Source organism: Apiospora aurea (assembly GCF_038362705.1).
Source record: "Apiospora aurea strain CBS 24483 chromosome Unknown utg000007l_segment0_segment0, whole genome shotgun sequence".
Lineage (NCBI taxonomy): Eukaryota > Fungi > Ascomycota > Sordariomycetes > Amphisphaeriales > Apiosporaceae > Apiospora > Apiospora aurea.
In genome coordinates this window covers 994,949-1,022,214 of record NW_027117394.1, presented here as the reverse complement: position 1 = coordinate 1,022,214, position 27,266 = coordinate 994,949, and the positions used below count along the sequence as shown (strand labels likewise).

At 32.7% G+C, this 27,266-nt stretch overlaps 4 protein-coding genes across 4 annotated transcripts; 2 read left to right on the top strand and 2 right to left on the bottom strand.

The window, feature by feature from the left end:
* Window positions 1-22,196: 22,196 nt before the first annotated feature.
* On the bottom strand, window positions 22,197-23,585 carry PG986_010601 (uncharacterized protein; the record flags this gene model as incomplete). The annotated part of the gene is made up of 3 exons (XM_066846823.1): window positions 22,197-22,208; window positions 22,346-22,810; window positions 22,863-23,585. 3 exons carry the CDS (start codon window positions 23,583-23,585, stop codon window positions 22,197-22,199), a joined length of 1,200 nt encoding a protein of 399 aa, XP_066696314.1.
* A 315-nt stretch (window positions 23,586-23,900) lies between these two features.
* On the top strand, window positions 23,901-24,751 carry PG986_010600 (uncharacterized protein; the record flags this gene model as incomplete). The annotated part of the gene is made up of 2 exons (XM_066846822.1): window positions 23,901-24,156; window positions 24,630-24,751. The coding sequence occupies 2 exons, from the start codon at window positions 23,901-23,903 to the stop codon at window positions 24,749-24,751; spliced, it is 378 nt and encodes a 125-aa protein (XP_066696313.1).
* Window positions 24,752-24,837: 86 nt separating this feature from the next.
* PG986_010599 (uncharacterized protein) lies at window positions 24,838-25,780 on the top strand (the record flags this gene model as incomplete). The annotated part of the gene is made up of 3 exons (XM_066846821.1): window positions 24,838-25,163; window positions 25,250-25,581; window positions 25,686-25,780. 3 exons carry the CDS (start codon window positions 24,838-24,840, stop codon window positions 25,778-25,780), a joined length of 753 nt encoding a protein of 250 aa, XP_066696312.1.
* A 334-nt stretch (window positions 25,781-26,114) lies between these two features.
* On the bottom strand, window positions 26,115-26,825 carry PG986_010598 (uncharacterized protein; the record flags this gene model as incomplete). The annotated part of the gene is made up of 1 exon (XM_066846820.1): window positions 26,115-26,825. The coding sequence occupies one exon, from the start codon at window positions 26,823-26,825 to the stop codon at window positions 26,115-26,117; it is 711 nt and encodes a 236-aa protein (XP_066696311.1).
* Between the last annotated feature and the right edge of the window lie 441 nt (window positions 26,826-27,266).

Here is a 27,266-nt window from a genome sequence, read left to right as displayed (position 1 = left end):
TAACCTTAAAGAAACGGTCCTGAAACGAAGAAGATATTACCGAGTTTAAAGAGAAGAGCCTTAAATAGCGTAAAATAAACTTTTTTAAAGCTCGGTAAAATATTATTACCCTGCCGTTTTACCCGGGTAATATACGATTTTTATTTAATAATACCGCGAATCGTTTTAATTTAAACTAGGTTATTTATTACCGATACGAAAAAAAGGGTTACTACGTTAATAAATGTATAACCCCGGATATAGCGTTAATATAATATATATCGGGAAATAGCTGTAGGTTTTAAACGGAGAAGTACCCTCTTTAATTATTAATTTAATCGTGAAAGTATTTAGAACTTTACGGACCCCTATTACGGTTATTACCTTATTATTACGCTTTACCCCGGTTTATACGTTTATCGATTTAAATATTTATTTAGAGGTAAATATAATTAATTATATTTTCGCCGAAGAAACTAGGTTACTTTAAGCTTTATTCTACGTAGTATTAATTACGTTAATTAATAAGCTATATATCTTTACGTATAACGTTTATTAGGTAAAGTTTAATATTATTAATTTTTAAAAGGTAACTTAAAGGGTTCGTCGGCTTTACGTCGCGATTAACCGGGACCCTCGATACACCGGCGCCCCCGTTTTTTTATTTTATAGGGCTATATAAACACTGCGAATAATACTTAATACGGAATTAAACCGTTAATAATTCTTTATCGATATAACACGGGTTTAATTTTTTACACCTCGGGCATTTTATCGCACTTATAGAGGCCGAGCCTAGTGCTACGCCGTAATATCCTTAAAAAAGGATATATAAAAGAAAAAAAAACGCTAAAGGTTATTAATCGTTTTTTCAACGCGCCTTTTCCGTAATACCTTAGCGAATTTACTATTTTTTTAATACGGAAAAATGCGATATTTTCCCGTTTAACCGATTAATAAATTATATTATTAATTTCGAACCGGGCACGGGACCCCTTTATAAACTTATTTACCCGCTATCGTACTTCGAATTAAAAGCTTTATGTAAATAGTTAAACAAAATAAAAAAAGGAAAAAAATCCGCGAGTTTTAAAGCCTAGCCGAGGCCCTTATCTTTTTGTCCCTAAGAAAAACGGGACGCTACGGTTATACGTAAACTATAAGGGCTTTAATAAAGTTACGATTAAAAATCGTTACACTTTACCCTTTATTTTAAAAATATTAAATAAAGTCTCGTAATTAAAAGTCTTTTTAAAATCGACTTAAAAGATACGTATTACCGTATTCGTATTAAACTAGGGAATAAATAAAAAACCGCGTTCCGTATTTAATACGGCTATTATAAGTTTTTAGTAATAATTATAACCATTATTAACGCCTTAATTATATTTTAATACTATATTTCGTAGTACCTCGAGGAATTAATCGATACGTATTATATGATATACCTGGATAATATTTTAATTTATTTTACTAATAAAAAGATTTACGAAAAATACGTATAATAAATCGTCGAAAAATTAATATAAGCGGATTTATACGTTAAACGCGCTAAATATTAATTTTTTTAAAGCTCGTTCGAATTCCTAAGGTATTAAATCTCTGTAAAAAGAGTATTAATAAACTTATTACGAATAAACATTATTCGAGAATAATTTATATTAAACTTTATTTATAACTTATAAATTTTTTTAAGCTTTTATAATTTTTATCGGCGATTTATAAAAGGGTATTCGAGAATCGTTACTTTTTTAATAAGGCTTTTAAAAAAGCGTAATTTTAAAAAGAACGAAAGCTTATTCCCGTTAAATAGCGCCGCGAAGTAAGCTTTTAAATATTTAAAGTAATCTTTCCAGTTAATTTCGTTATTAGCCTATTTTAACCCCGAAGAGCCGGTAAAGCTCGAAATAAACGCCTCCCGGTTCGTAATAGCCGGAACTTTTTTTTGAAAGGTAACGAAGGATTTTAATACCCGATTTCTTTTTTTAAAAAAATTTCGAGGCTAAAATTAAACTATAAAACTTTAAATTAAGAAATATTAGCGATCGTTTCGTACTTTAAACACTAAAAACACTATTTAAAAAAAATAAAGCACGTTATCGAAATACTATTAAATTATAAAAACTTATAAAGCTTTATAAAGAGCGAGAAATTAAATAGTTACTAAATACGATAGTGTATATATTTAACTCTTTTTAATTTTACGATTATATATCGGCCGGGAAAGAATAACCCGGCCGATAACCCGTCGAAACGGCTTAATTATATCGCCGATATAAAAAATAATTTAATATTATTATTAATATTAAAGCGGAAGTTAATAGTGGATATTATACCTTTAAAAAGTAAACTACGGGTATTAACCTAAGCGATATACGGGACGCGAGGTACGAGGGAACGTATAGTTTTATCGTAAGCGATATCCCGGCGAAAAGTAAAAGGGTCCGCTTAAAAAAAACCCTTTAATAAACTAGATTAGTATAAATTTAAAAATTCTTATTATACGAGCCTAAGAACGGGACAAAGCTTACTAAGAGGGTAGAGCGTAATTCGCGGCCGAGTGTAACGAACGGCTATTAGGGTTTAAAAGAAACCTCGTAGACGTGCTAGGGTTTATATTAGTTAAAACGAAAGAGTATTTAAACGTGTAAACGAGTACGTCCGTTTAATACAATGAATAATATCCTAAACTAATCGTAGAACTTAATTAAAGGTGTAATAAGTTCGTTTAAAGTAATATACCTTACTAATATATTAAATTAATACTTAAATTAATCGCTAAAGTAAAAAGTGTTTATATAAAATATATAGGAAAGGTTTATTATTATATATTTAATCTCTTTTTTACCGATTTTGCTATATTTCCTTAAATTATTAGTTTACTAGTAATCCGGTGATTTAATCGTGGTATTTAGTTTACTTATTAAAATAGTAAACTATACCCCTGAGCTTACGATAGCTTATAATAATCTATAGTAAGCTATTACGTAACGAGGTAATCCGTACGTCTTTTATTAGTATTCCTATTCGTTGCTTTTAATTACGGGGCTTTTAAAATCGCTATGCCTCTTTCTTAGCCGCATAAATAGCCAGGTCGTAACACCGAGGTTAACTCGAACCGCGATTAATCGGTTATAAAAAAAGGCTTAGTATATTTTAAAGGAAAAGCCTATATATTAAAGTAAATAGCGCTACGGGCGTAGCTATTATAGGTTTATTATAACGACTTATTTAGTAATTATTTCGAGCACGACCGAATAATATAGTTTTTAAAAAAAAGTTTTATTAGCTCGAGCTACGAAGCGACGTAACGAAATATATAAAAAGCTATTCGGTATACCTCGGTTTAAAGGCGAAATATTACCGATTTTACGGTAAACTCGCGTCGTTATTATAGCTAAATCGCTTTAGGAAAGAGTATAGCATAAATTTTATTACCGGTTTACCGGAGTTTTTTTATTATAAAAAAGCCGTTAACGCTATTTTTATAATAGTAGACCGATATATTAAACTGTTTTTTTAATAGTAATTTTTATTAACGCTATAAAACTGGCCTAATTTTTTTACGAGAAAATAGAGTATTAATTCGGGAGCTTAAAAAGGCTGTTTTCGAACCGAGGAGTTATTTTTACTAGCGTTTTTTAATCCGAGTTAAATTACGAGAGTAAGGTAAAATTAAGGCATTTAATAACGTTTTATTTATAAACCGACGAATAAATAAAGCGTATAAACTAGGTTATCGAAATTTATTTACGTTATTACGTAGCGGAATAATTAAAATTATAGCCGAATTTATTATATATTACCTTTTTCGCAATTAACTTAGCCGTTAATTTATCGATAAGCCTTTCTCCTTTCGAAATAACCTACGGTTACTAGCTAGATTTCCGAATATTCGTCGAGAATAACTCTTTTCCGAAAAAAGCCCCTACGGTAAAAAACCGGCTATTAAAACTATAAGAGCTACGGGCGGGAATAAAAAAAAGATAGTGAAAAGCGATTAAAAGATAAACGAAGTATTATAACTTTTATTATAAGCCGTTAATTTTAAGCGTAAGCTAAATAGTAGGCCTATTTATTAAAAACTTATAAGTTTAAAACCGGAAACTAGCCCCTAAATTTATCGGACCTTTTAAAGTTTTAAAGCGTATCGGAACCCTTGCTTATCGATTAGCCCTGCCTGAGAAGTACGCCCGGCTCCACGACGTTTTCTTTATTTAACTATTAAAACTATAAACGGCGAGGGCCGATAGAGCGCTCCCGATGCCGGAATTTAAGGCCGACGAAAAGTAAAAAGTAAAAAAAGTACGAAATAAAATAAAATAAGAAGATTAAGTATATTATCTAGTAAAGTAAAAAAGCTGGCCGTCCGAATATAACCAGTGAAAGCCGGCCGAAAACCTAAAGAACGCGCCGGCGAAGGTCGCGCAATACGAAAAAAGGGCACACGTCGATTAATTAATTACGAAAAAAAAAGGCAGGCTTAAAAAAAAGTTATAATAAGAGACCGAAACGATTTAAAAACTTTAATAAGTTATTAATTAATAATTATAAAAAATACGGCCGAAACCGGGCCTAGGTAAAAATTAAATTTATTCGTTTAACGTAATCCACGGTCTAATTAAATACACGGTCTAATTAAATACTTTCTAAGGCCTCGTATAACGATATATAAATCAATTTCACTATAACGCATTTAATATATTAAAATTAATCGGAATTCTCTTTTCTAAATACTTTTATATTATTTTAATAAGTACGCGTATTATACCCGGGCTCTCCGTAAATTTTATAGCGTCGCGGGCGCGTTTTAAGCCTTTTCGTATAATTATTACTTCGGCGCGATTTATCCTGTAATTATTTATTAACGTCCTTTTAAAACTATAAGTTTTTTTAGTTTATATACGAAATAATTCTTTATCCTATAGCCGTTTTTTTTTCGTACGGCGGCGCCGGCTAAATATTTTATTTATTTTTCGTAATACGGTTACTTTATTTTTTAAAAAAGCGAGCCGGTACATTATTTACGTTATACCTTTCGTAATTTAATTAAATCCAATTAAAATCGACGTTAGAGAGCTATTTTAATGCCGTACGATACGGTTTCGAACGTATTTAGTTTAAGATTAAGCTTTAATCGGGTTATTTAAGGTTTTTAATTCTTAAAGAATAGATAGGCCGGAAAACGTCCCCGGAGGTATTAAAATACGTAGTTTTATATTTAACTGTGAAATAATATATTCCGGATCGTACGGGACGAGTCCGGTTTCTCGAAAACCTCTTCATATATTTAAAACGGTGAAAGTCGCTTAGAACGCTTTTAAAAACGCTAATAGAAAGTCCTCCTTTAAAATATAAATAATATACGCCCGTATAAAACCTTTAATTTCTTTCCCGTATATTTTTTTTAACGTACGAAAATAAACGACATTAAAAGGCTAAAGCTTATACAACGAATAAAAAAGTATATAAAGTATAATAATCGAGTTCTTTTTATAATAAAGCTCGAAAGCTATTAAATAATAACTTTTATAGCCGTTAAAAATTAATAGGCAGTAAACACCCTTCGTATAAAACTTCGTATATTTATCGAAGTATCGAATTTAATCCTTACCTCTTTTATTCGTAGTCCAGCTATTTTTAATAACTACGATTACCTAATTTTTCGGCAATAAGCTGTTTTCGTACTAAAAAAAAATACGTTTTCCCAGCAAAAATAATATATAAAAGGATAGTATAATTATATAATTCGACGCTTTATATTATTATAACCTATTCCCGGTTCCTTTATTATACTATTTTAAGCTTTTCGCGTTAATCGAAAGTAATTACGACTATTTCGAACGAGATTTAACCTATAAAAAATCCGGTCTCGTCGAAATTATATATATCCTCTTTTTAAATTTTATACTTATTAATTACATTCCGTATAAAAATAAACTACGCGCGATATATATCGGGATTTTTATAAAAAACTCTTTAATAATCGATTTTTTAATTAAAACGCGTCCGGAAATCTAGTTATCGTTATACGAAATTAAAAGCCTAGTTAACGCCGACGCGTTCCGCGTCGTATAAATTAAATAATCGATTCGTTATATCTTTAATACTATTTATTTAAAGCGGAAACGATCGCGAATTTAAATTAATTATATATTATACGATTAATCATTTTTGGAAATTCGTAAGCTTTTACGTTAACGATTACGTATCTCGTCGTAAAATACTACCGCGACGCCGGTAACGTAAAATTATATAAGGGATATTATATATTCGCGCTACAGCTCGTACGCGTAATTTAAAGTCTTTTAAAAACGCTTAAAGCGCTAATTATATATCGTTTTCTTTCTATTAATTTATTATCGTAAATAATAAAAGTATAAGGCATAAAATATAAATTATACGGAATTAAAAGAAAGTGTTTAATTAGACCGTGGATTACGTTATTTTAAAATAATAATAATTAAAAGGTTTCGAGAGGTATTTTTTAAAGCGCGAAGGGTTAAAATTCCGCGTAGTATATATTAAAGTTTTAATTTTTAACGGTATTAATATAATTAATTATAGGCGTTTTAAACTCGGTCGAGGTCGTTAAAAATTATTTTAACGTATTTTAAAAAGTCGGTATAATTAAAAAATCGGGGATATTTTTATAAATGCGGGGTAAAATTAAATCGTAAACCTAGTTTTTTAAGCGGCCGGCTATATATATTAAGCGAAACGTAAAGGTCGGGAAACGGTTTTCGTTTTAAATTATTTTATTATTTATTTAAACCGAAAAACAGTGGAAATTTTAACGGAATTCGTTAAGTTTTATTAAATTAAAATGCTTTTTATTTTTAACTGAAAATCCGGAACGGCGGGTAATAAACGGCGTATATAATTCCGGTATTAAATTTATAAATAAATTAATATTAATTAAGGTAACGAGGGCGTATATAAAAATATTCGTAGTAAAAGTAATTAAAGGGGTAATTATAGTAAAGGTAACGGTAAAAAAGGTTAATACTTTTTTTATACGTAATTATTTAATAAGCTTATTTCTCGAAAACGATTTATTTTAATAAATCTTTTTTTAATAAACTATAATAATTTACTTTTAAACGAACCGGATTTACGTGTCCGCGAACTAAACGTATATATTCGTAAATTAAAACCTTATTAAATTTAGTTTAATTTTTAACTCGTTAACGTAATCGTAAAGGCCGAAGTTATATCGAAATTAAGTTTTCGAATTAGATATAACTACGTTTTTAAACGTGTTAAAAATATAAACGTTTACGAGGACGTTAAGCCGAGTAATTATTATAATAATAAGTTACGGTATTTATAAAAAAGAGCTATATAATATTACGGGTAATAATTAAATATTAAAATAAATGAAGCGATATCGGTTTTATTACTGTAATTTTTTAAGTAACGATAATTATATAATGAAACCGTAACTCGAAAAGCTATAAAAATAAGGGATTAAAAATAAAAGTTTTTTAAAAAAAACGCTCTCCGAGCGTTCGTACGTAGCGCTAGGCTAGTCGGCCCGTTAAGGGCCGAGGGCTTATCTTAATATTTAAAGCCGTGATAAATATATTTTTATTATTTATTTTTATTATAAAATAAAAAATATATTTTAATATTTACTATTTATTTTATCGATATAAGAAATAATTATTATTTTAATAAAAGATTTAAGGATTTTATCTTTAAATAAAACTTTCTTTAAGAAACTTTTAATAAACTTTAAATAAACTATTAACGTAGTTTATCACTACGCGACGTATATTACTTAGCGACGCACCTTTTTTATTTCTCGACCCTTGTTATAGTTATAGTAATTCGGGAGGCAAGGTTATAGGTTATTGCTTTATTATAGAAAACCGAAAAGATAGGGAAAGAAGGAAAAGGTCCAGCCTTGCCGGGACGATTTCCTTATTTAAATAGGTAGGGAAAAGTTAGGTAGCGTTCGGGCTATCTCTCGCATGCCTTTGCCCTACTCTGGTTAGTAAGGCCACTAAAAGCCTGTTCTAAGGTGCGCTATAGTATTACCCCTTTTTTAAAATAGCTCGTTTCGAGATATATTAAATAAAAAATTAATACTATAACTATTTAAACTTATTCCTTTATTTAAATTATTATCTTTTTCGACCTTTTCGTTATACTGTTTTTTTCTCGGGGGCGGCCGGTTTATTATTATTTTCGTGTAGCTCGTTAAACGTATCGTTTTCGGCCGTTTATAATTAGTGTTATAAACGTATCGGGGGATTAAAAGCCTCGGGATTTTGTTTATAATAAGTTTATAATTATTTGGCCGTATTTTTAAAGTTTTTTTACGGAATATTAAGTTAAGTCGGGATTTTATTTTTTTTATTCGATTTAATATTATAACTTTTAATAGTAAGTTTTTAAGCTAATAATACGGTATACTTCCTATTCTTTTTTTCGCCTAGTTTAATTACTTCGCCGTTAAGGTTTTATACCGTTTATTCGACTAAGGGGTTATTCGGGTATTTTTAAGTCGGTTTACATAAAAGATTTTAAAACTTATTTATCCTTCTAAGATTTTTAATAAATACGAGTAACCGATTTTTCGTTCGATTTTATAATATTATCGGGTTAGAGAATAATCGAGTTTATCGGTAAGCTTTATAAAAAACCAGGTTTTTTAATAATAAATACCTAATCCCCGATATCGAAATCCGGTTATTATCGGTGCTTATTTTTTTAATTATATATTTTCTATTAAGTTTTAACTATATTTCTTTTAGCTATTTTATAATAATTAACGATTCGCTTTATTTAATTTTATACGGTTATTCGGTTAAGCTTTTCGCGTTCTTTTAAGTTCGTTATATTTTTAGTCTTAGCCTCTTAATCTTAGGTAAATTTTATAGGGAACCCTATTTCGATTTCGTAGGGGGAGTACTTTATTAAATTTTAAGGTAACGTAGCCTAGGTAGTATTTATAGCCGGTAAAGCTTTATTTTAATCGTTTTAAAAATAATTAATAAATACTCGTAGCTTTTATTCGAAATATTAAATCGTTACCTTAGCTTATCTTTCCGTTTAGGAATAACTTATCGAGGATAGTTTTTACTTAATTCTTAAAATTTTTAATACTTTATTTATAAAAGCGGAAATAAACTACGGTCTTCGGTTTAAAATTATTATTAAAAGGTAATTATACGTCCGGTATAGCTTTTCGTAATATAGTCGGGCTACTTCGGCTGCGGTAATAGTTATTTAATAAGCAATGCTTTATATTTACTTTTTTAATTTATTAATTATTAGCATAATATTATCGTTCCTTTTTTTACTTTTAAGCATTATTTTAAAGTTTACCGCGATAACGTCCTAGGGTCGTAGTGGAATTAATAATAGGTATAAAAGGCTTGGTATTTTATCGCGGGGAACTTTACTCGGCCTATATTTTATGTAATTAATTACGAATATATTGTAATCTTTACTTAATCCTAGCTATTAATATTTTATTTATACTAGCCGCCTAGTTTTATTCTTTTTTAGGTGTATTATAAAAGTCCGAGAGTAAACTTTATTAATTATACGGGTCCGAAAATCGCTTTCGTTGGGTATAATAAAGCGGCCTTAAAATAAAATAAACCGTTCGTTAATAATTTATCTTTATATTTTATTTTTTCGGGCTCTTTATTTATATATTTTTAACCCCGGATATATAGTATTCTCGTATAAAAGGGTATCGGTAAGTTTATATTTAAAACGTTTAAGTGGCTCCTCGACTAAGTATAATTAAAAGCTCGCTTCTTTTTTAATCGGGCAACGCGTTTCTTTTAAGGTTTAAATAATATTTAAAGAGGCTGGTTTAAATAAGGCTATAGTTCGTTAAGCGTTTTTCCTATCCTTTTAAGTTTTAAAATTACCCGTTTTTTTAAAAAGTGCGTTAACGAGAACGTTTTTTCCCCCTGGTTTATAAATAATTATAAAATTATATTATAATAACGTGTTAGCCTAAGCCGTTTATTTTGTGTTAAATAATCGTTTAATACCGAAATATTAAAGTATTTTGTAATTAGTAATTATAAAAAATAGTTAAAATCGTTATAATCCTACTAATTCCGCTTTTTAATATTTAAACGCTTTTATTATTACTAGTATTTCTTTATTTTAAATAAAGTAATTATACTCGGCTTTTTTATATCGTTTCGAAATAAAAATATATAAAATATTATTTATTATTAAGTTTTTTTTTTTTTTAAAATAAGACGCTAATTAGGACACTATCCGATATATCGGTTTCGACTCGGGTTTCTTTATTATAAAAAAAGTATACTAATATAGGCGTTTTTAAAAGTAATTTTTTTAGTTTTTCGAATACTTTTTAATATTCGTCGGTCTACGTAAAGGTAAAACTTTTCCTAGTTAAATTCGTTAAGGGCTTAACGATACGGCTATATTTATACACGAAGCGTTAATAATAATTATAAAATTTAAAAAAAAACTAAACGGCTTTAATATTAATAGGAACGTTTTAATCTTTAACGGCTTTAATTTTTCGAGGTCGACTTCTACGCCGTTTACACCTATTATAAAGCCGAGGTATTTAGTCTTAATAACGTGAAATTCGTATTTCTTTACATTAGTTTAAAGGCTTGTTTCCCTTAGTTTTTATAATACTTTCTTAATTTATTCCACGTGTTTTTCTTCGTTTTTCGAATAAATTAAAATATCGTCGAAGTAAGCGCTACAGAATAAATTTAAATACTTTATTAGGATTTCGTTAATAAACCGTTGAAACGTTACGAGGTTATTAGTAAATTTAAAAGGGAGAATTTAGTATTTAAAGGATTTATACCTAGTTCGAAATATCGTTAAATCTTAATCTTAAAGTTTTATACGAATCCTATAAAATATTTAGCGGATATCGATCTTAGTATATATTTTAGCCTTAATTATTCTATTAAAGGTTTCGTTAATTAACGGTAGCGAATACCGGTTTTTTTTAGTAAGTATATTTAATTTATAATAATTAACGTAGAAACGGAGTCCTTTATTAGTTTTCCGTGCGAACAAAATAGGCGTTATTTACGTAATAATATTATTAATAATAAAACCTTTTTTAAAACGGCGGTAACGTATTTTTTATAAGCTTTAAATTCTTCGAAAAATGTTTATAAAGTAAGTTAAACTTTAAGTTTTTAGGGCTTTTTTTTTAAGTTTATTCGATAATCGTTTACGCTTTCTTAATACGGCGCGATAACGTCGGATTAAGTTTTATTAAAAATATTATAGTATTTATAATAATTAAAGGGTATAGCTTTTTTAACTTTTTATTTTAGGGTTTCCTCGTCGTTTAATAAAAAATCGCTTTTAAAGTTAATAACTCGATTAATATCGCTTAAATATACGATTTTTATAACGTCGGAACCGATATTATTAAAGAATTCGTTTACGTTTAAAGTTTATACTTCGACGGGCTTTAATTTATACTATCCTACGCCGTTTTATTTTAGCCCGTAAGGGGGTTTTTTAGGGGATAACCTTTCTTAGGTGAAAGTTTTTTAATTAAGCGCGGGGGTAGTAATTTATCGAGTTAACGGTTTATTTTAAAAATCTCGGGATTTTTAAACCGGTCCCTCGAATGCGGCTTTAATATAACATAACGGGGTGGTATCGGTTCCTTTATTATTTAATTTTAGCTATCTATTTTTTATTTCTTAGTAAACTATTCGATACGTTATCGGACTGTTTTTATAGTGGTTTAAAAAATTGCCTCCGGTTCTCTATACTAACCTAAAAACGGATTATCGCTCGAGGTTTCCGGTTTATTTACTATAATAAGCTGTCGGTAACTAAGTTAAGGCTTCGGAAAAAAATCTTTATCCCGCCTTTATTTATTTTCGATAAATATTTTTCTTTATTTTTAAGTAACGTTTTAATTATACTCGGGTTTCTTTAAAAGTTATCCTACCTTCGTAATATCGATGTTTCGAGTTTAAGCTTTTTATTAGTCTTTTAAAAAAACTAGCCGCTTTCTTCGATAGTTTATTATAACGTCGTATTTTTTAAACTATTTTCGTCTAATAATAAAATCGTGCTTTATATCGATTATAAAAAAGGGTATAAAAAGTGTTTTATATTCTTATATTTTAAAGTTTAAAAGGAAGGCGATATTAATTAATTAAAAGGATTTACCGTCGTATCCTTTAATAATTTTAAGTTAAAACTTAGTTAATTATCGAGGGTTTAGTCGCTTTATTACTTTACGGGCTAATTTTACGCTTATAAATAGTTTTCCGTTAATTCCCGTGTTTACGAGTGTATTAATAATAATAATAAATAATTTATTACTTATTATAATATAGGTAAAGGTAAAAAGGTCCCCTTTAAAGTAAGTCTATAAAACATTAAAAGGTATATCTTATACGCTTAGCTCGAATAATACCTTTAAAAAGGAATTAAAATTCCTTAGAATACTTAGTTTTCCGAGTTATCGGAGTCTTTTTTAAACGGGTAAAGTTAAACGGAACGGTCGATTTAAAATTAATAAAATTATATTTTATTAAAACTATTAATCCGTTAACTCGCTTAGTACGCTACTAGTTAAAAATCTTTTTATTAGAACAGTTCCGAGAAAAATGTCCGGTTTTTTTATAATTAAAGTATACTCTTTTAATTAAAAGCTCCTTTATTTTAGCGGTAGGAATGCGACGGGAAATGTCGGTCTATTTAAATAATCCGGTAACGGAGCTACCGGCGGAACTGGTCTTAAGGGCAGTACTCCGTTCAGTACTTTTTCCGGTAATTTTAATATTATCCTTTTTTTACGCCGTTACGTTAAACGTAATTACGATTTTATTAATAGTCGTATTAAAGAATAATAAAGCAGAACTTATTAAACGAAATATCGTCGTTATAATAGTCGGTAATTATTTTTTTATTTAATTAAGCGGGTAATTTATTATTAAGTTCTCGTTTATAGTCGTTTTTTTTAACGCGGGCGTGTTCGGTTAGCTTAACGAACTCGAATCGAAAAGTTTAAAAGCTGTCACTAAGCTTTATAATTAGGTTTCGGAAAGCTTTACGGGCTTTTTCGTAAGCGTTAAGGTTATAATACTATTTATATAAGTAATTTAAGAGGTCTTTAAAAGTTTTAATTAAAGGGTCGTCCTATTCGTTAATAACGAAAGGGTATAAGTTCTTAACGGCTTTACCGCTAACCTGGTTAATAATATAGGTACACTTATCTTTATTAATAAGGTAATAATTAATATTCGTTTTAAACTTACCCTTTAAGGTTATAAACTAATAATCGAACTTAATTTTAAAATCTTTTTCATTAATAAATAAAAAAGGGTCGAATATTTTAATACTTCGCTTAAAGCTATTAAGCGACGTAACGCCGGTACGGGTCGTCCTTTTTATTTAAACCGAGACTCTTTAGTTTCGAATTAAAAAATTAACGATATATTGATTTAATTACTAAATTTCCTCGTCTCTTTTTATAACGATTAGTATAAAATCCTTCTCTTTCTCAGTAAGCTTACCGTTTTTATTTAGTCCTTTATTTTAACTATTTTTTTAGTTAGCGTCGTTATTTAAATCCTTTTCGCCGAGGACGGCAGTTTATATATAGCTTTTTTTTAAGTTAATATTAAGGTTTTTAGAGATTTTTATTAAGTTAAGGGCTTAGTTTTTAAAGCTTATTATAAGGAAGGTTCGCAGTTTAAACTCCTTTTAAATAACGGTCGAGTTTTCTTTATATATTTTATCGAAATATCCTTCGACGATTAAGCCTTCGCGCTTAAGCTACTAGGTTTTCGTGGTCTCGGTAAAAACTATAAAAAATATTACGGGAGTATTATAGTAAAAATTATATATAATAATTAATCGTTTAATTTTTTTTTAACATTTTCGTTTATAACGTTAAAAAAATTATCGGAAAAAAGAGCGCTCGTAGTTTAAGTTTAGCCTCGACTTAATATAGTTAATAAAGTAATTCGAAGGCGGTAACTTTTTATTCTAGGTCGCTTTTAATATCGAATAATAAATCCTCGCCCTCGCGCCCGGTAATAACGCTTTAATTATTTATGTTTATCGGGCTTACGTTAAAATAAACGAAAAATACGCGTTTAATTAATAAGGAGTTTCGCGCGGCACGCTTCTCTAAGCTCGTAAAAAGCGGTTAATATCGTCGATATTAAAACGCACCGATTTACGAGCCTATTCTACGCGCGTATCGCGCTCTTTTAAACCGGCGGTTATTTTAATTAATTACTTTATTTAATCGAAATTAATCTAAATTCTAATTTTTAAAAGGATAAGATATTCGTAAAGCCTTATTAAGCTTAATAAATTAAATCTTTTTCGATAATATTATAATTATAGTAATTCGGGAAATAAGGCTATAAATTATTACTTTATTATAAAAAACCGAAAAAATAAGGAAAAAAGAAAAGGTCTAGCCTTACCGGAACGATTTCCTTATTTAAATAGGTAGGGAAAAGTCAGGTGGCGTTTAAGCTATTTCTCGTATACCTTTACCCCTGTTAAATATCACGTGTATTAAATAGAAGCAGATATTGTGTAGTTTAGAGTGATTTATTCTCCTCCGTTTATTCTTGTAGAAGAGATTTTTCTTGGTTATTTATACCCTTTTTAATTAAGGTTCTAAAGTATTAACCTAAACTCCGTGTACTAGAGTTACTATAGTAGGTAACTTATTAAGGTTTTCTATATTCTTTTAAAACTAGCCTTTCGAAAAAACCCTTTTATTTAATATACCCCTTTAGTTATTAACCTTTTAAAATAAACGAGTTAATAATTAGTAATATTTGTTTCTCTTTTAATAATTAACTCTTCGGTTACTTCGAAGTTTTTTAAAGTTAAATTCTTTTTTTATTTAGCCTTAAATTTTTCCCTTATATTTACCAGTTCGATTTATTCGATAAATCGTTAATGCTTTTAATAAGAAAGTATTTTCGTAAAACTATCAGTAATTATATACTCTAACGGAGTGTATATCACCTTAAAAATCCCAGCACGAACCTCTTACCTTAGCTAATAGTTATAAATGTCTATATACTTTAAGCGAGTATTTAAAACCGTAACTTTTTCTTAAACTAGCCGTATTATTTATGAATTGTCGTATTTTAGGCGAATTTTTTAAGTATTTAGTTTTACTCTTAGTTCTTTTAATAGTTTAAAAATAAAATACCCTTTTTTAATAGTTTAAATAAAAGAGAGTAACTCCGCTTTCGTTATAGAAATAATTACGGTTTTTTACTTATTCGCTCGTTAATTAATAATGCCGCTAAATAGTTTTATAGTATACGCTTATAAGCTTTTTCGGTTTAATGAATTATCGGCGAAGAAAACGTCGCTTGCCACGATAAAGTTATCGGATTTTTTTAATTATAATACGAGATATTTTATAGAGTAAAAGTATTAAAAAACTCGGTCTATTATAATATAATGTAACGGTCTAGGATTTATATTAAATCTAAATAGGCGAGAGGCGGTAAATGCGATATTTAGTCGAGTAATAATTGCCGTATATAAGATCGAACCGATCTTTTTTAGTATAGGTTAACCTCGTTTAGCCGTATAAATCCGTTAAAAAGTAAGAGCTCGTTTTAAGCTATAAGAGTTCGAAATAACCGCTCCGGTAATTAATTTAATAATTGCGTAATCTTGTCGATATAGTCGGCTTATAATAGCTAAATATATTTTTTAACGCGGTCTCGAATAACGTTAATTTCGAGGAACTATTAAAGTTTATTACCGCCCGTAAATTAATAGTGCTTTTTTAAAAATATAATCGTTTAATTAACCGTATACCTCTCTCGATTTTTAAATATTATAACGATATTATCGACGTAAAAAAGATTAATATATTCCTTTTTAAGTAATAATAAAGTTTATAGGGGATTTAAACGAAATTAAACTCGAAGAGCGTTTAAGTAAACTCTTTTTACTATAATAGTAGTAATTTTCGGAGCTTGTATAAGGCTTTATTTAATTTAGTTAATATAGCTGTTTTTTTATAGTTAAAAAGGCAGTCTTATATAGACGTCTTTATTAATTTTAGTGTTAATGAACGCGTTTACGGTATTATATTAAATTAGTTTTAAGTCGAATTTAGCCGTAATAATTATTAGTGCTTAAAAAGAACGGCTAGCTAGCGTTAACGCATATATATTTTCGTATTTAAACATTGTTTATTAGTTATTACGTATAATTAAGCGTGCTTTATATTTAATAAACCGGCTATGCTTATCGAATTTATATACGTAAACCTATATATAATTAAGTACTTAATATCTTAAAGCTTAATATAACGGAATTTTCGTTTATAATTTCATTTCTCGGTAACTAAGTAAATATTGCTTTTCTACCTCTTTAAAAAGTATTTTATATAAGTATACTATAAAATTACGGTGATTTTTAAGTAAAGTCGGCATTTACCTCCTATAAAGTTTAATACCCTTTAATAATACCCTTAATATCTAATTAAAAAAAGCACTAAAGAGCTAGACTTTATCCTATTAAGTTAGCTCGGCTTTTAATTTAAAAGTGCCTTAAATCGTGCCTTATTTATATTCTTCCCGTTAACTAAGCCTATAGTAATAGACACTCTTTCTACGTTAAACGTAAACTATTAGTTTATATATCGAACGGGAGGGGATTTTATCCTATTTAATAATACGCACCGGAGATCGGGCAGGACTATTTCTAAGCTTATACGATTACGATTTTCGTTATTAGTAGAACTCTTAATAATATTAATAAAAAAGGAAGCCGGCCGGGTAAGCGATATTTCGGGGGTTAAAAATAAAACGAAAATTACGGTAATATAAAAATAATTAATCCTTTCCGTTCCTTTCGTTCGTAATTATTTATTAAGGAAATAGGATTTCCTTTTTATTTAATTTTTCGGGCTCGAACTATTTTTAATTATCGGATTATTTTTTTATTATTAAAACTAGTCGATATATCTTTATTTTTTTAAGTCGCTATACTTAGCGTTAGGTTATTTCTTTTTAAAAACGCCGTTAATTATAAGAGTTAATTTAAAGTTTAATAGTTAATTTTTCGAAGATTATCCCGTAGTCGTTAAATAGCGCTATTAAAGACTGAGTTTTCGTTAAATATTACGTCGCGGACGGCGAATACCTCGTTAATTAATAAATTTTATACCTTATAAATATTAGTTGAATTATATTTAATAAGGTATTTAATTTATACCTTCGGGTTTAACCGCTTAAGCCGGTATAATTTCTTTAAGGCGTTAGCCGTTAAAGTATAAGCTTTATATTCGTAAACTTTAAGATACGCTAAGTTTAATTACCTTTTCGCCTTAAAGTTACCGTTCTTATATATTATATAAGTGTAAAGAGTTTTATATAGGGTTTTTTAATAAAGGGAATATTTAAATGTTCGGTTATTTAAATAGATTATTAATCTTTAAATTTCTTTTTATAAGAAATTCGGAAGCTTTAAGCTTATTTTTATTACGCGAGCCTTTTCTTTAATTATACCCCCGAGCGTTCGGCGGCTTTATTTTATAACTAAGTATACGGCGCCGAGGGTTTAAAAAAAATAAAGTATTAATTTTATAGCTAATATATTACGCTAAGAGTTTTAATTAAAATCTTGTTATTATACTTTATAATTCGAACTTTAAGGCTGTATTATTTTTAAAAGAGTTTAATAAAATAGCGAAAGGTTATAATAAGAGTTATTGTTTTTTAATTTTTAAAATAGTAGTCCTAAATTATCCTTATATATTAATTTATTACGAGTATAACGTTTTTATTACCGTTAAGGTTTAGTTCGAAGTTATAGAAATCTATTACGATATAGTAATTTAGTTCGGTTAGATTTATTCTCAGGGATCGTTTAATTTAGCGTTTCGTTTTTAATATACCGTATACTTTATATTAAACGGTAAAAAGTCCCTTTATTTTCACCCCTCAAGAGTGATTCGTTAGGTGTAAAATAGCTTCGGGTCTAGGATAACTAAATTAAAAGTGCTATTTATTATTTAATATTAAACTCGAAGCTCTTTTTATTTAAGTGTTAATTTAGTTTTTACGCGTATAGAAAACTGCCGAGGTATAAAACTCTGGGATATTTTCGATAATAAATTAATTAAATCTTTCTATTAAATAGTAAACGATTATGTTATTTTTTCGGCGTAAATAGTTATTCGAAGCCTTATTATCCTATTAATATCTTTTTAGCCGTAATAGTTTAAAAAATATTAGGTTATAGTTAAAGTTTTTATAGTAAACTACGTTTATTAGTTTTATAATCGTTCTTTTTTTTAAGCTATTAATGATAATATTAACGTTTCCGTAACCGATAATTTAAACCGAGTTGTTTCTTATATAGACCTAATTATCTAAGTGCGCTTACCGGAATCGGTTAAATCGATTAATTTAATTAAAAATGTGGATGGTAGTCCCTAAGTCCAGGATTACTAAGTTTTTTAAGGGGTAAGTGGCCGTAGTAAAGGCTCTTTTAAATGCTTATTAAATAATAAAGTAATTTTTAGTCTTATCGATTATCCGTAGCGCGAGTTATTAATTTAAAGAGTCTTTCGATTTTTTTAATTGCTTAACTTTTTTTATTAACTCCGTGTATATGTTTATATTATATTTTATAAGTTTTTAAATTAGTTTTAATGCTCGTTATCTTTAAAAAGTTTTATTCGAGAAGAGATAAAAATAGTTAGCTAAGGTATATTTACCGAAGCATGCTCCGTATTTCGTATCGGTCTCCTTTCTCTTCTTTTTAACGCTTATTTTTTAAGCGTCTTTTCGTAACTGTGTTAATGTTTTTTTCGAGGCAGTATTAAGATTAAATTTAGAGGCTTTTTAGCCTGTTATACTTTAATTAAAGTTTTACGTATAAGATTCGTTTTTAAGAATGTCCTTAAAAATAGTAAATAACCTTTTAAATATTTTTAATACCGGAGGAGCCCTTGTTATTATTTTCCAGAAGATTTTTAAGTCGGAAGCTATTTTCTAGTACTCTATTCGTCTTAAATGAATATTATTTTGCTTATTAAATTAAAAATTAGTAACCTAATTCTTTATAATAGGTTTAAAAGTAACGATAAGGTTTTAATATTAGGTTTAAAAGTTAGATATCTCTGGTACCTTTTTTCGGATACTTTCGGCTATTACGGTTTTTTATTAGATAATTTAGGCATTAAAATCTCGAGGTATTTTAATAAAAGGCTTAATAGATACACGGTAAACCTTTTTAGTTTCCGTTATTTAATAGCTGTTTTAAATTTTTCTAATTTCGCGAAGTGCGGTATACTAGCCGTTTAAATCGCTGTTCTTATCGCAGTAAGTTTTTTTATATATATCGGACACGGTATTTAGTATTTAATTAGAAAGCTTTTCGATTTTATTTCGATAATCTTTATATTCTTTTATTTTATAGGTGTATATAGTGTAATCGAGTTAAAAACTAGTTCGGCCGTTGTTTATTAAGTTAATAATAGATGTTATTAGTGAATCGTTTTAATTAGAAACTAAACCTTTGCCGATATTAATAAATAATCGTTTATTTAATTACGCTAGTTTTTTAGGATAATTAATTAAAAGTGGTCGTTACGGAGGAGATATTTAATCGATTTTTCGTTTTAGATTAATATATTCCTAAATTTCGAGAACCTTAGCCTTTTTCCGGAACTCGGATCCTTAGGTATCTTAATTGTTTAGCGACTTAAAATAGGTTTTTTATGTGTTATCGTTATTCGTTATTATATAAATTCGATTAAGGTCGTGATACTTTTTATTCGAAATTAATAAAAGTAATATAAAACTCTTAATTATTAAATATTACGTGTATTAAATAAAAGCAGATATTATATAATTTAAAGTAATTTATTCTCTTTCGTTTGTCCTTGTAAAAGAGATTTCTCTTAGTCATTTATACCCTTCTTAATTAAGGTTTTAAAGTATTAACCTAAACTCCGTGTACTAGAGTTATTATAATAGGTAATTTATTAAGGTTTTCTATATTCTCTTAAAACCAGCCTTTCGGAGAAACCCTTTTATTTAACAGCCCCACTCTAGTTCGCAAGGCCACTAAAAGCCTATTCTAAAGTGCGCCGTAGTAACCCTTTTATATAAATTAATTTAATTATAACGCTTAAAATTAATTAAAATTATTCGCTATCCGATTTTTCGCTTAATTTTATATTTTTTTATATATTCGTGTATTATAACCTATTTTACCGTAAATACTATAACGTTTTTTACCGGTCGCTTTCCGCTTTAACGAACCCTTATTTTTATTTTTATTAAGCGCTAAACGCTTCTTTTTTACCTTTTTATTTTATAATTATTAAAATTCTTTAATAATAAAAGCTTTTTTAAATTAAACTCGCGATTTTTTAGCTCTTCGGCGTTTAAAAAGTGCTAAATTAGCCTCTTTTAATATATATATTTTATTACGTATAAGGGTTATTTTATAAACTATTTTAATTATACCCTTCGCTATTTAGTTTACCGTATTTAAAATCGGCGTCGAAAAGCTTCCTTAATAAATAAACACTCTTTTTTTAATATAAATAAAGTATTTAATTATTTATTAAGGGTTAAACGGCGTTTAAAGGTTATAGGTATTAGCCGTTCCTAAACGGGATAAGTTAAGTGTAAGCGTTTAAAAACGTAAATTTAATTTATTAATTACCTCGTTAAAATTATAAGGTATTAAACTAAATACGTTAAATTTAAATTTAATATTAATTTCCGTAAAAACAGTAAAATACGCGGCTTTAAAGGCGATAAAAAACTTAAGCTTAATAATATAGTTTATAAAAGCCTTAATAAATAGCTCGATTTCTTTCGAATAAATACGCTTTAAAAGCGAATAAAGTACTATATCGAGAAATTAAAATAAATGCGATAAATAAAGAAATATATTAATAATAATATTATTATTATTTTAATAATATACCTCGAATTCGGCCGAAATATAACTTTCGTAGCCGTCGAGAATTAAAAGGCGGTAACGACTTTTCGTTTACGATTTAATATATTTATCGAAGTATTTAATTTAGTTTAAATTTATTTCGTTATTAGTTTAATTATTAAAAATCGGCTTAATTATTTAATTACGCGGTAAATCGGTTTCGCGAGATTAGTTTACGAGGTAATATTAACTTTAAACGATTAAAAACGGCGGAATATATTAACTTTACGAATTAATATATTTAATCGCCGTTATTTATTCCCGATTACTAAGTTAAACCGATTTCGCTTTTTTACGCTACTCGGCGCGTATTATAACGAGTATTAACCCGATTATACCTATTATAAAGCCGGTTTCGTCGAAATTATAAATATTTTTATTAACGATCCTACATTTCGCCTTTATATTCGCGATTAAGGTAAACTAAGTAGAAATAATCTTAAAATCCTCGTAAAAGACTTTTTAATAATCGTACCGACGATTTATTTTAGTTTTTAAGTTTAAATTACGATTAATAAAACATTTAACCTAATACTTATTAACGCGGTCGCCGTTACGCGACGCGGTAAAAAAATTAACTATATTTTCTATATTAATAAAATCGGGAAACATTTCTTAAATATTTAAATTAATTATATATTTACGAAGTACCTCTTTTTTAATTAGATTTATTTTACGTCGTTTTAATCGGATTTCGCGTTTTAAAATTCGGCCGTAAATTCGATAACGTAAAGTTAATTCGGGTATATTATAAGCTTTTATTACTACTTTTTAACTTATTTAATTCGGTCCGTTTCGTATCGCTTAAATTATTAAAACTATCCCATTTTTTTAGGATTAATTAAGCATTATAATTATAAAAGTATTACGCGTTAAAGTTTAATTATATTAAAATTAAATTAAAGTACGTCGCTAAGTAATATACGTCGCGTAGTAATAAACTACGTTATAATAAGTCTAGAAAATTAAATAAAATAGCTTTTAACTTCGTTTCTTAAAACCATTTTTCTATTATAATTATTTAAATATCGTATTTATATAATATTTTATATCTCTTTTACATAAAAAGTTAATTTTTCACGAATTTATACGGTGTTTTTAAAAGTATTTAATAAAACCTTAATAAATTTTTTAAATTTTAATATAAAGTCCCAAATTTTTCTTAAATTCTTTTTTACTATTTTATAGTTAAGACTATATATTTTCACCTATTTTATTTAATTTTATACGAAGTTTCAAATCCTACCGATTTAAGTGGGAAACTACGGAATGTATGGGTCATTGAGGGGGGGCAGCCGATAGGGGTTGCATCTTATAAAGTCAACAAACAACGATCCAAGAATTTTAAGATTGAACACGCAGAAAATAGTGATCGAAAAAGCAAAAAGCAAAGACATACCTTGAGACGCCCCTCGTACCCGTCTGCATCGCGGACCCCGTCCCCGTCCGCCGGCGGTTCCCACTCGGCATCGTAGACCCAGACCTCCGGCAAAACGACCTTGTTGTCCATGAGAATACTGTCGAGGGGCGGGAACCCGTCCCGGTCCCTGACTAGGAAATACCGCGGGAGCACCCTGCGATTCTCCTGCCAGCGGTTCCTCCGGTGGTCGTGCCGGAAGACGGACGCCGCCGCGGCTGCGGGTGCCACGAGCTCCCGCGCCACGTCGGTCGTGATCTTGGACCGCATGAGCAGCGGCTCCTTCTCGCCCGTCACCGCGCGGTGCACGACGTCGAACTCGTTCGCCTCGCCCTCGAGCGTCTTCTTCAAGGCCCGCCGGAACACCCTCGCCTTCTTGCCGCGGAAGAAGCCGTCCCGCCAGTCGGCCGCCTGCGCCCAGTACTCGTCCACCAGGTCCATGAGCTCCTGCGTCCTGCACAGCCCGAAGCCGACGGGGCCGGTGCCGTAGGCGGCGAACCACTCCGCCTTTATTTTCTCTACGGCCAGCTCGCGCGCCTCTTTCTCTCGGCGGGGGCTTCTCCTTCGATTCCTCTATCTCCAGGTCCCGCGCTGTGAGCTGGCCTTTGGCCCGTCGCTCCTCGAAGCCCTTCAGTTTGGCCGCGCGCTCCGCGAAGAACTGCTGACTCGTCCTTTGGATATCTTGCCTGAGGGACAGCCCGCTGAGCTCGCGCCAACGCACTTGTGCCGAGTCATACGCCTTGCCTTCTTCCTCTGTCTGGACAGCTTTTACAGTGAGACTCTTGTCGTAGCGCTCAACGCTCCAGTCGAAGGCGTCCAGCGGTCGCGCGTTGAAGCGCTGGCGCACCAGATTGGCTTGCTCCAGCGTCATCCATCCGGCACCTTCCTCGTGCACCTTGGCCATGACTTTTTCGGCCGTCATATGCCCCAAACCCACCGCCTCGAGATTGGCCTGGCGAGTCTCGTTGTCGGGCCATCCCACCACCGCGCGACGCTCTTCGGGGGTCAGCGAAGTTGGATAGGCCATTGCCTTGCCAGTCACTGGCCTAAATGCAGCAAGCAATTGCTCCCTGTCCTGGTCCGACAGGGGTGTACCTTCGTTCAGGTTGGCTCTGGCCTTATCGATCAGCGCCAAATCCGCAGCGCTTTGATAGAGCGACCACGAAAACTCACGAAACTTCTGGCCCGTTTCGGGATGGCTGACCAAGGATGGAGCTGGCATGGTGGCGTTTCGAGTGGTGCCAGACAGTAAGAGAAGGGTGGAATAAGGCTTGTTGTTGTTTGCAGTGAACGAACGGCTAAAACGTTCAGATGGAGAGGTACGTATAATATCAATAGCTCTTCGGGGCAGGTTAGGCTTTTATACTGATGAACACTTCGAAGTTACGTTATCGGTGGGGTTTTAAGTAGTGTTGGCGGTCTGGGCAACCGCCGGACATATACTGCTTTGGGTGGCATCTAGTCTCTATCAAGCGACTTATAGAGCCACAAGCCCCCAATGCATAGGCTAACGATATTCTGGATGGGCCTGCTAGTGATGGTCATCGTCGTCCTTTCGAGAGGCGCCCTTGCTCTAGTGTTACCACTCCGCAGCCTCCTTTTCAAGGCTCGGTACGGCTACCAAATTCAAGGTGTAGAGAGTGTCAACAAGTCTGTCAGAGAAGCTCTTGCCGGGCCGCGAAGCTGTCCCCAACAAGCGTCGGTCGGCGGGGGCATCCCCGACCTAATTGTTGACGACGGCCCCGGCGTTGGTATCGCCAGTCCACCACTCGACTCGGTAGCGATGCTAACCGGTACGACTTGGTATAGTCGTCGCTGGCGGCATGGTAAGGCACAGCAGCCTTGACAAAAGTGACATTTTAATTAAGGGTGATAGGTTTAAACAGTAAAGGGGCTAATTTAACTTTCGGCGAAACAACAAGTTCAAAATAGAAGGGAGGCTTAATGCAATCCAACAGCTCCCACATATGAAATGCACACGAGCATGACGGAAATCCATGTGCTGGGCTATAGAACAAGGATATGTTATCAAGCCACCATCCACCCCTTAATTGCATAGACCCCCAACGTGGCGTAGTCTCTTTCCGGTTTTGTTGGTCAGCACGTTAATTACCCCAATGCACAGGGGGCACTGCGGTTGGCCTGCCTCACTGCCCTCCGATGCAGTGTTACAGCGTCAGGCTGACACTAGAAGGTTACACATCTCGCCTGGTCAGCCTGTACTGCTTTGCCGCCCCCTTGATGTAACGTGCAACGGTATTTATAGTTCAAGAGCGTGGTACATGGCACAAAACCCCGGTCGAGTGCCGAAAAGTCCCCAATGCTAAAATGCAGGCTGAGGAAATGATCGCCGCTCCTGGTGTTTCTCCGCCTCTTCAATTTCCTTGAAAACCTCCAGTGCTCACACTTTCTCTCATATTGATCTCGATGCACATTTCTACCTTCTTGGAACGAACGTTTCTTATTTGCCCGCCATGTCCAACGAGAACAACGCGCCCGAGGCGCTCACCACGCTCCCCGCGCTCAAGGAGGCCGTGCACCAGAAGTATGCCCATCTAGAGCCGGTGATGGCCCGCCATGCGCAAAGCCGTGGGTCTGGTTCGACTACCACCGACCCGTCGCAAACCCGCTATCTGAGCACGGACGTTCTCCCGACGTCGTCATATATGCCGGAAAAGGAGGCGGAGGAGAAACGGATATGTGGGCTGACACAACGAAACTTCATGATCCTCTGCATCGTGGCGCTCGTCATCCTGGGTGCGGGCATAGGCGGCGGTGTGGGTGGTGGCTTAGCAGCTCAGTACGTGATCTACCAATGTCCTCCTTGGATAGGGGGACAGCAAATGCTCAGTGTGCTGACAGTATACTTTTATTTCGATCACCAAGAAACAACATGGGATCAGATGTACAAACCCCAATCGCGTCCCCGTCGCCTTCTCCGACGCCCCTCCCGGATTCATCCACATCATCGTCACCTGCACCATCTTCGTCCAGCATTCCTCTGCCTATCAAGCTCGACTGTCCCAAAATCGACGGGATGTTGGAGAAGTTTGATAAAAAGTGGACCTTCGAGTATAAGTGCGGGAAGGACATCACGGGCTCGGAATACGACATTGTGTACTTTACATCGTATGTCCTCGAAGATTGCGTCCGGGCCTGTACGAGCTACAACAAGAACCGGAACAGCAACGAGTGTACGGCAGTGGAATTCAATGCTGGTATGTTATCTTTCCCATTAGCTAGTATGCGTGACTATAGAGAGAAAGGGGAAAAAGAAACCAAACCAGGAGAGCGAGCTAACCATAGCACACCGGGGCCACAGACAGCAAAGCATGCGCCGTAAAGAACGCAACGAGTGGAACACCGGTCAATGGCGCAAGCCCGACGCGCCAGGTTTTGGCAGTACTTCAGCAGTAGCCAAAGAGCAAACTCGGTGGCTGCGATAATGATTGTATCAGATGATAGAACTCCCGAGGGTCTAGGGATTATCTCGACTCCCTGAGATACGTATAACGAGGGATACGTATATGTGTAACTGGATTAGGTATTCTATAGTACCGCCCGTATACGTAATTAATTCATATGAAGCAGCTATAAACCATGTTATTGCACCTTAACCTTTATCCTTATACCTATTTCCATGTAGAGTCTGCCACATGTATGTCAGAAGTCGGCCAAGGTATACATGCTCGGCCCCCCTGCTTCGTTGTGTTCCGTGTGTTTCTTGCCCATAATTCGGACGTGACTTTGCTCAATTCACCCGCCCAGCGGAGGTTGAACCTACCCATAGTGAGCCAGGTAGGAAATGAGTGACTTGAGAAAAGAACTTGTCGACGTTGGACGGTTGTGGTGCTTCATCACTCGACGCAGGCTGGTAATGTAGCTTGGCGCAGGACGCCACCGACTGTACTTGGGATGCTCGATCCATGTAGTAGCACCGTTCCGCGTTCTCGTAGAGCCAGGTGTTCAAGGCCGGCACCCAGGGCCTCAGGGCATCGTCCCTCCTCCTGTAATCGGGTTGGATCGACAACATCTCCAGTCGTCGAAAGACCACATCGTCGGACCAGCTGATATGCACCACACCAGCTGGCACTCCTTTTACAAGTTCGGCCCCCCGGCGGTAACGGTAGTGGCGGCGCCAGACCGGGAGGGCGTCGGGGTACCGACGCAGTGCTCGGCTGCGGCTTTCCGCGTTGACGAGCAGGAGAGGCGAGACGAGGGACTTGGTGGGCTGTACGCCGTACCAAAATATCACGACCTTTCTATCTTGCTTCTCCCGGTCCAGGACCAAGTCCCAGATCTCCTGGCGCAGCTCAGGTGGGAGAGACGGGAAGGGCCGGAATTCATCAGCCAGCTGTGGATCCTTTCTGGCGGGCCTGACCGGTAAAAGGTGCATACGGGAAGCGAGGTATAATTTTATCGCATCAGACATCTTATTCGAGCTAAGCTGTCCTTCGTCCATTGTGAAAATGCGGGTATGCTAGTGGATTTGTTGTCGAAAAAGACCACTTCAAAACAGATTAGCGAGTAGTATTTAATGCAATAGAGGAGACGTCGTGACGTGAAATATAATTAAGGGATTTATCTACACTATGGACAAATATTAACAGTGGGAATTATTCTCTTGTAACTTTTCTGTCTCGAACTCCGAATGCCTATTCTCATTCTTTTGACTTCAGCTCGATACTGGGCTAGCTGGGTCAGGCTGCGAGCCCCTAAAGTGTGGGCAATAAAGCCGAAAAGCTTACCGACGAAAACATAAACCTAAACATTAGGGAAAAATGTTTAAAAGCTCTGGCCCTGTTTGTTTCAAATTCTCTTTTTCCCTCTCTTTTTTTTTTTTCTTTTGTTTTGTTTATCTTTGAACAGCCCCCCTTCTATACACCGATTCACACCCACGTCT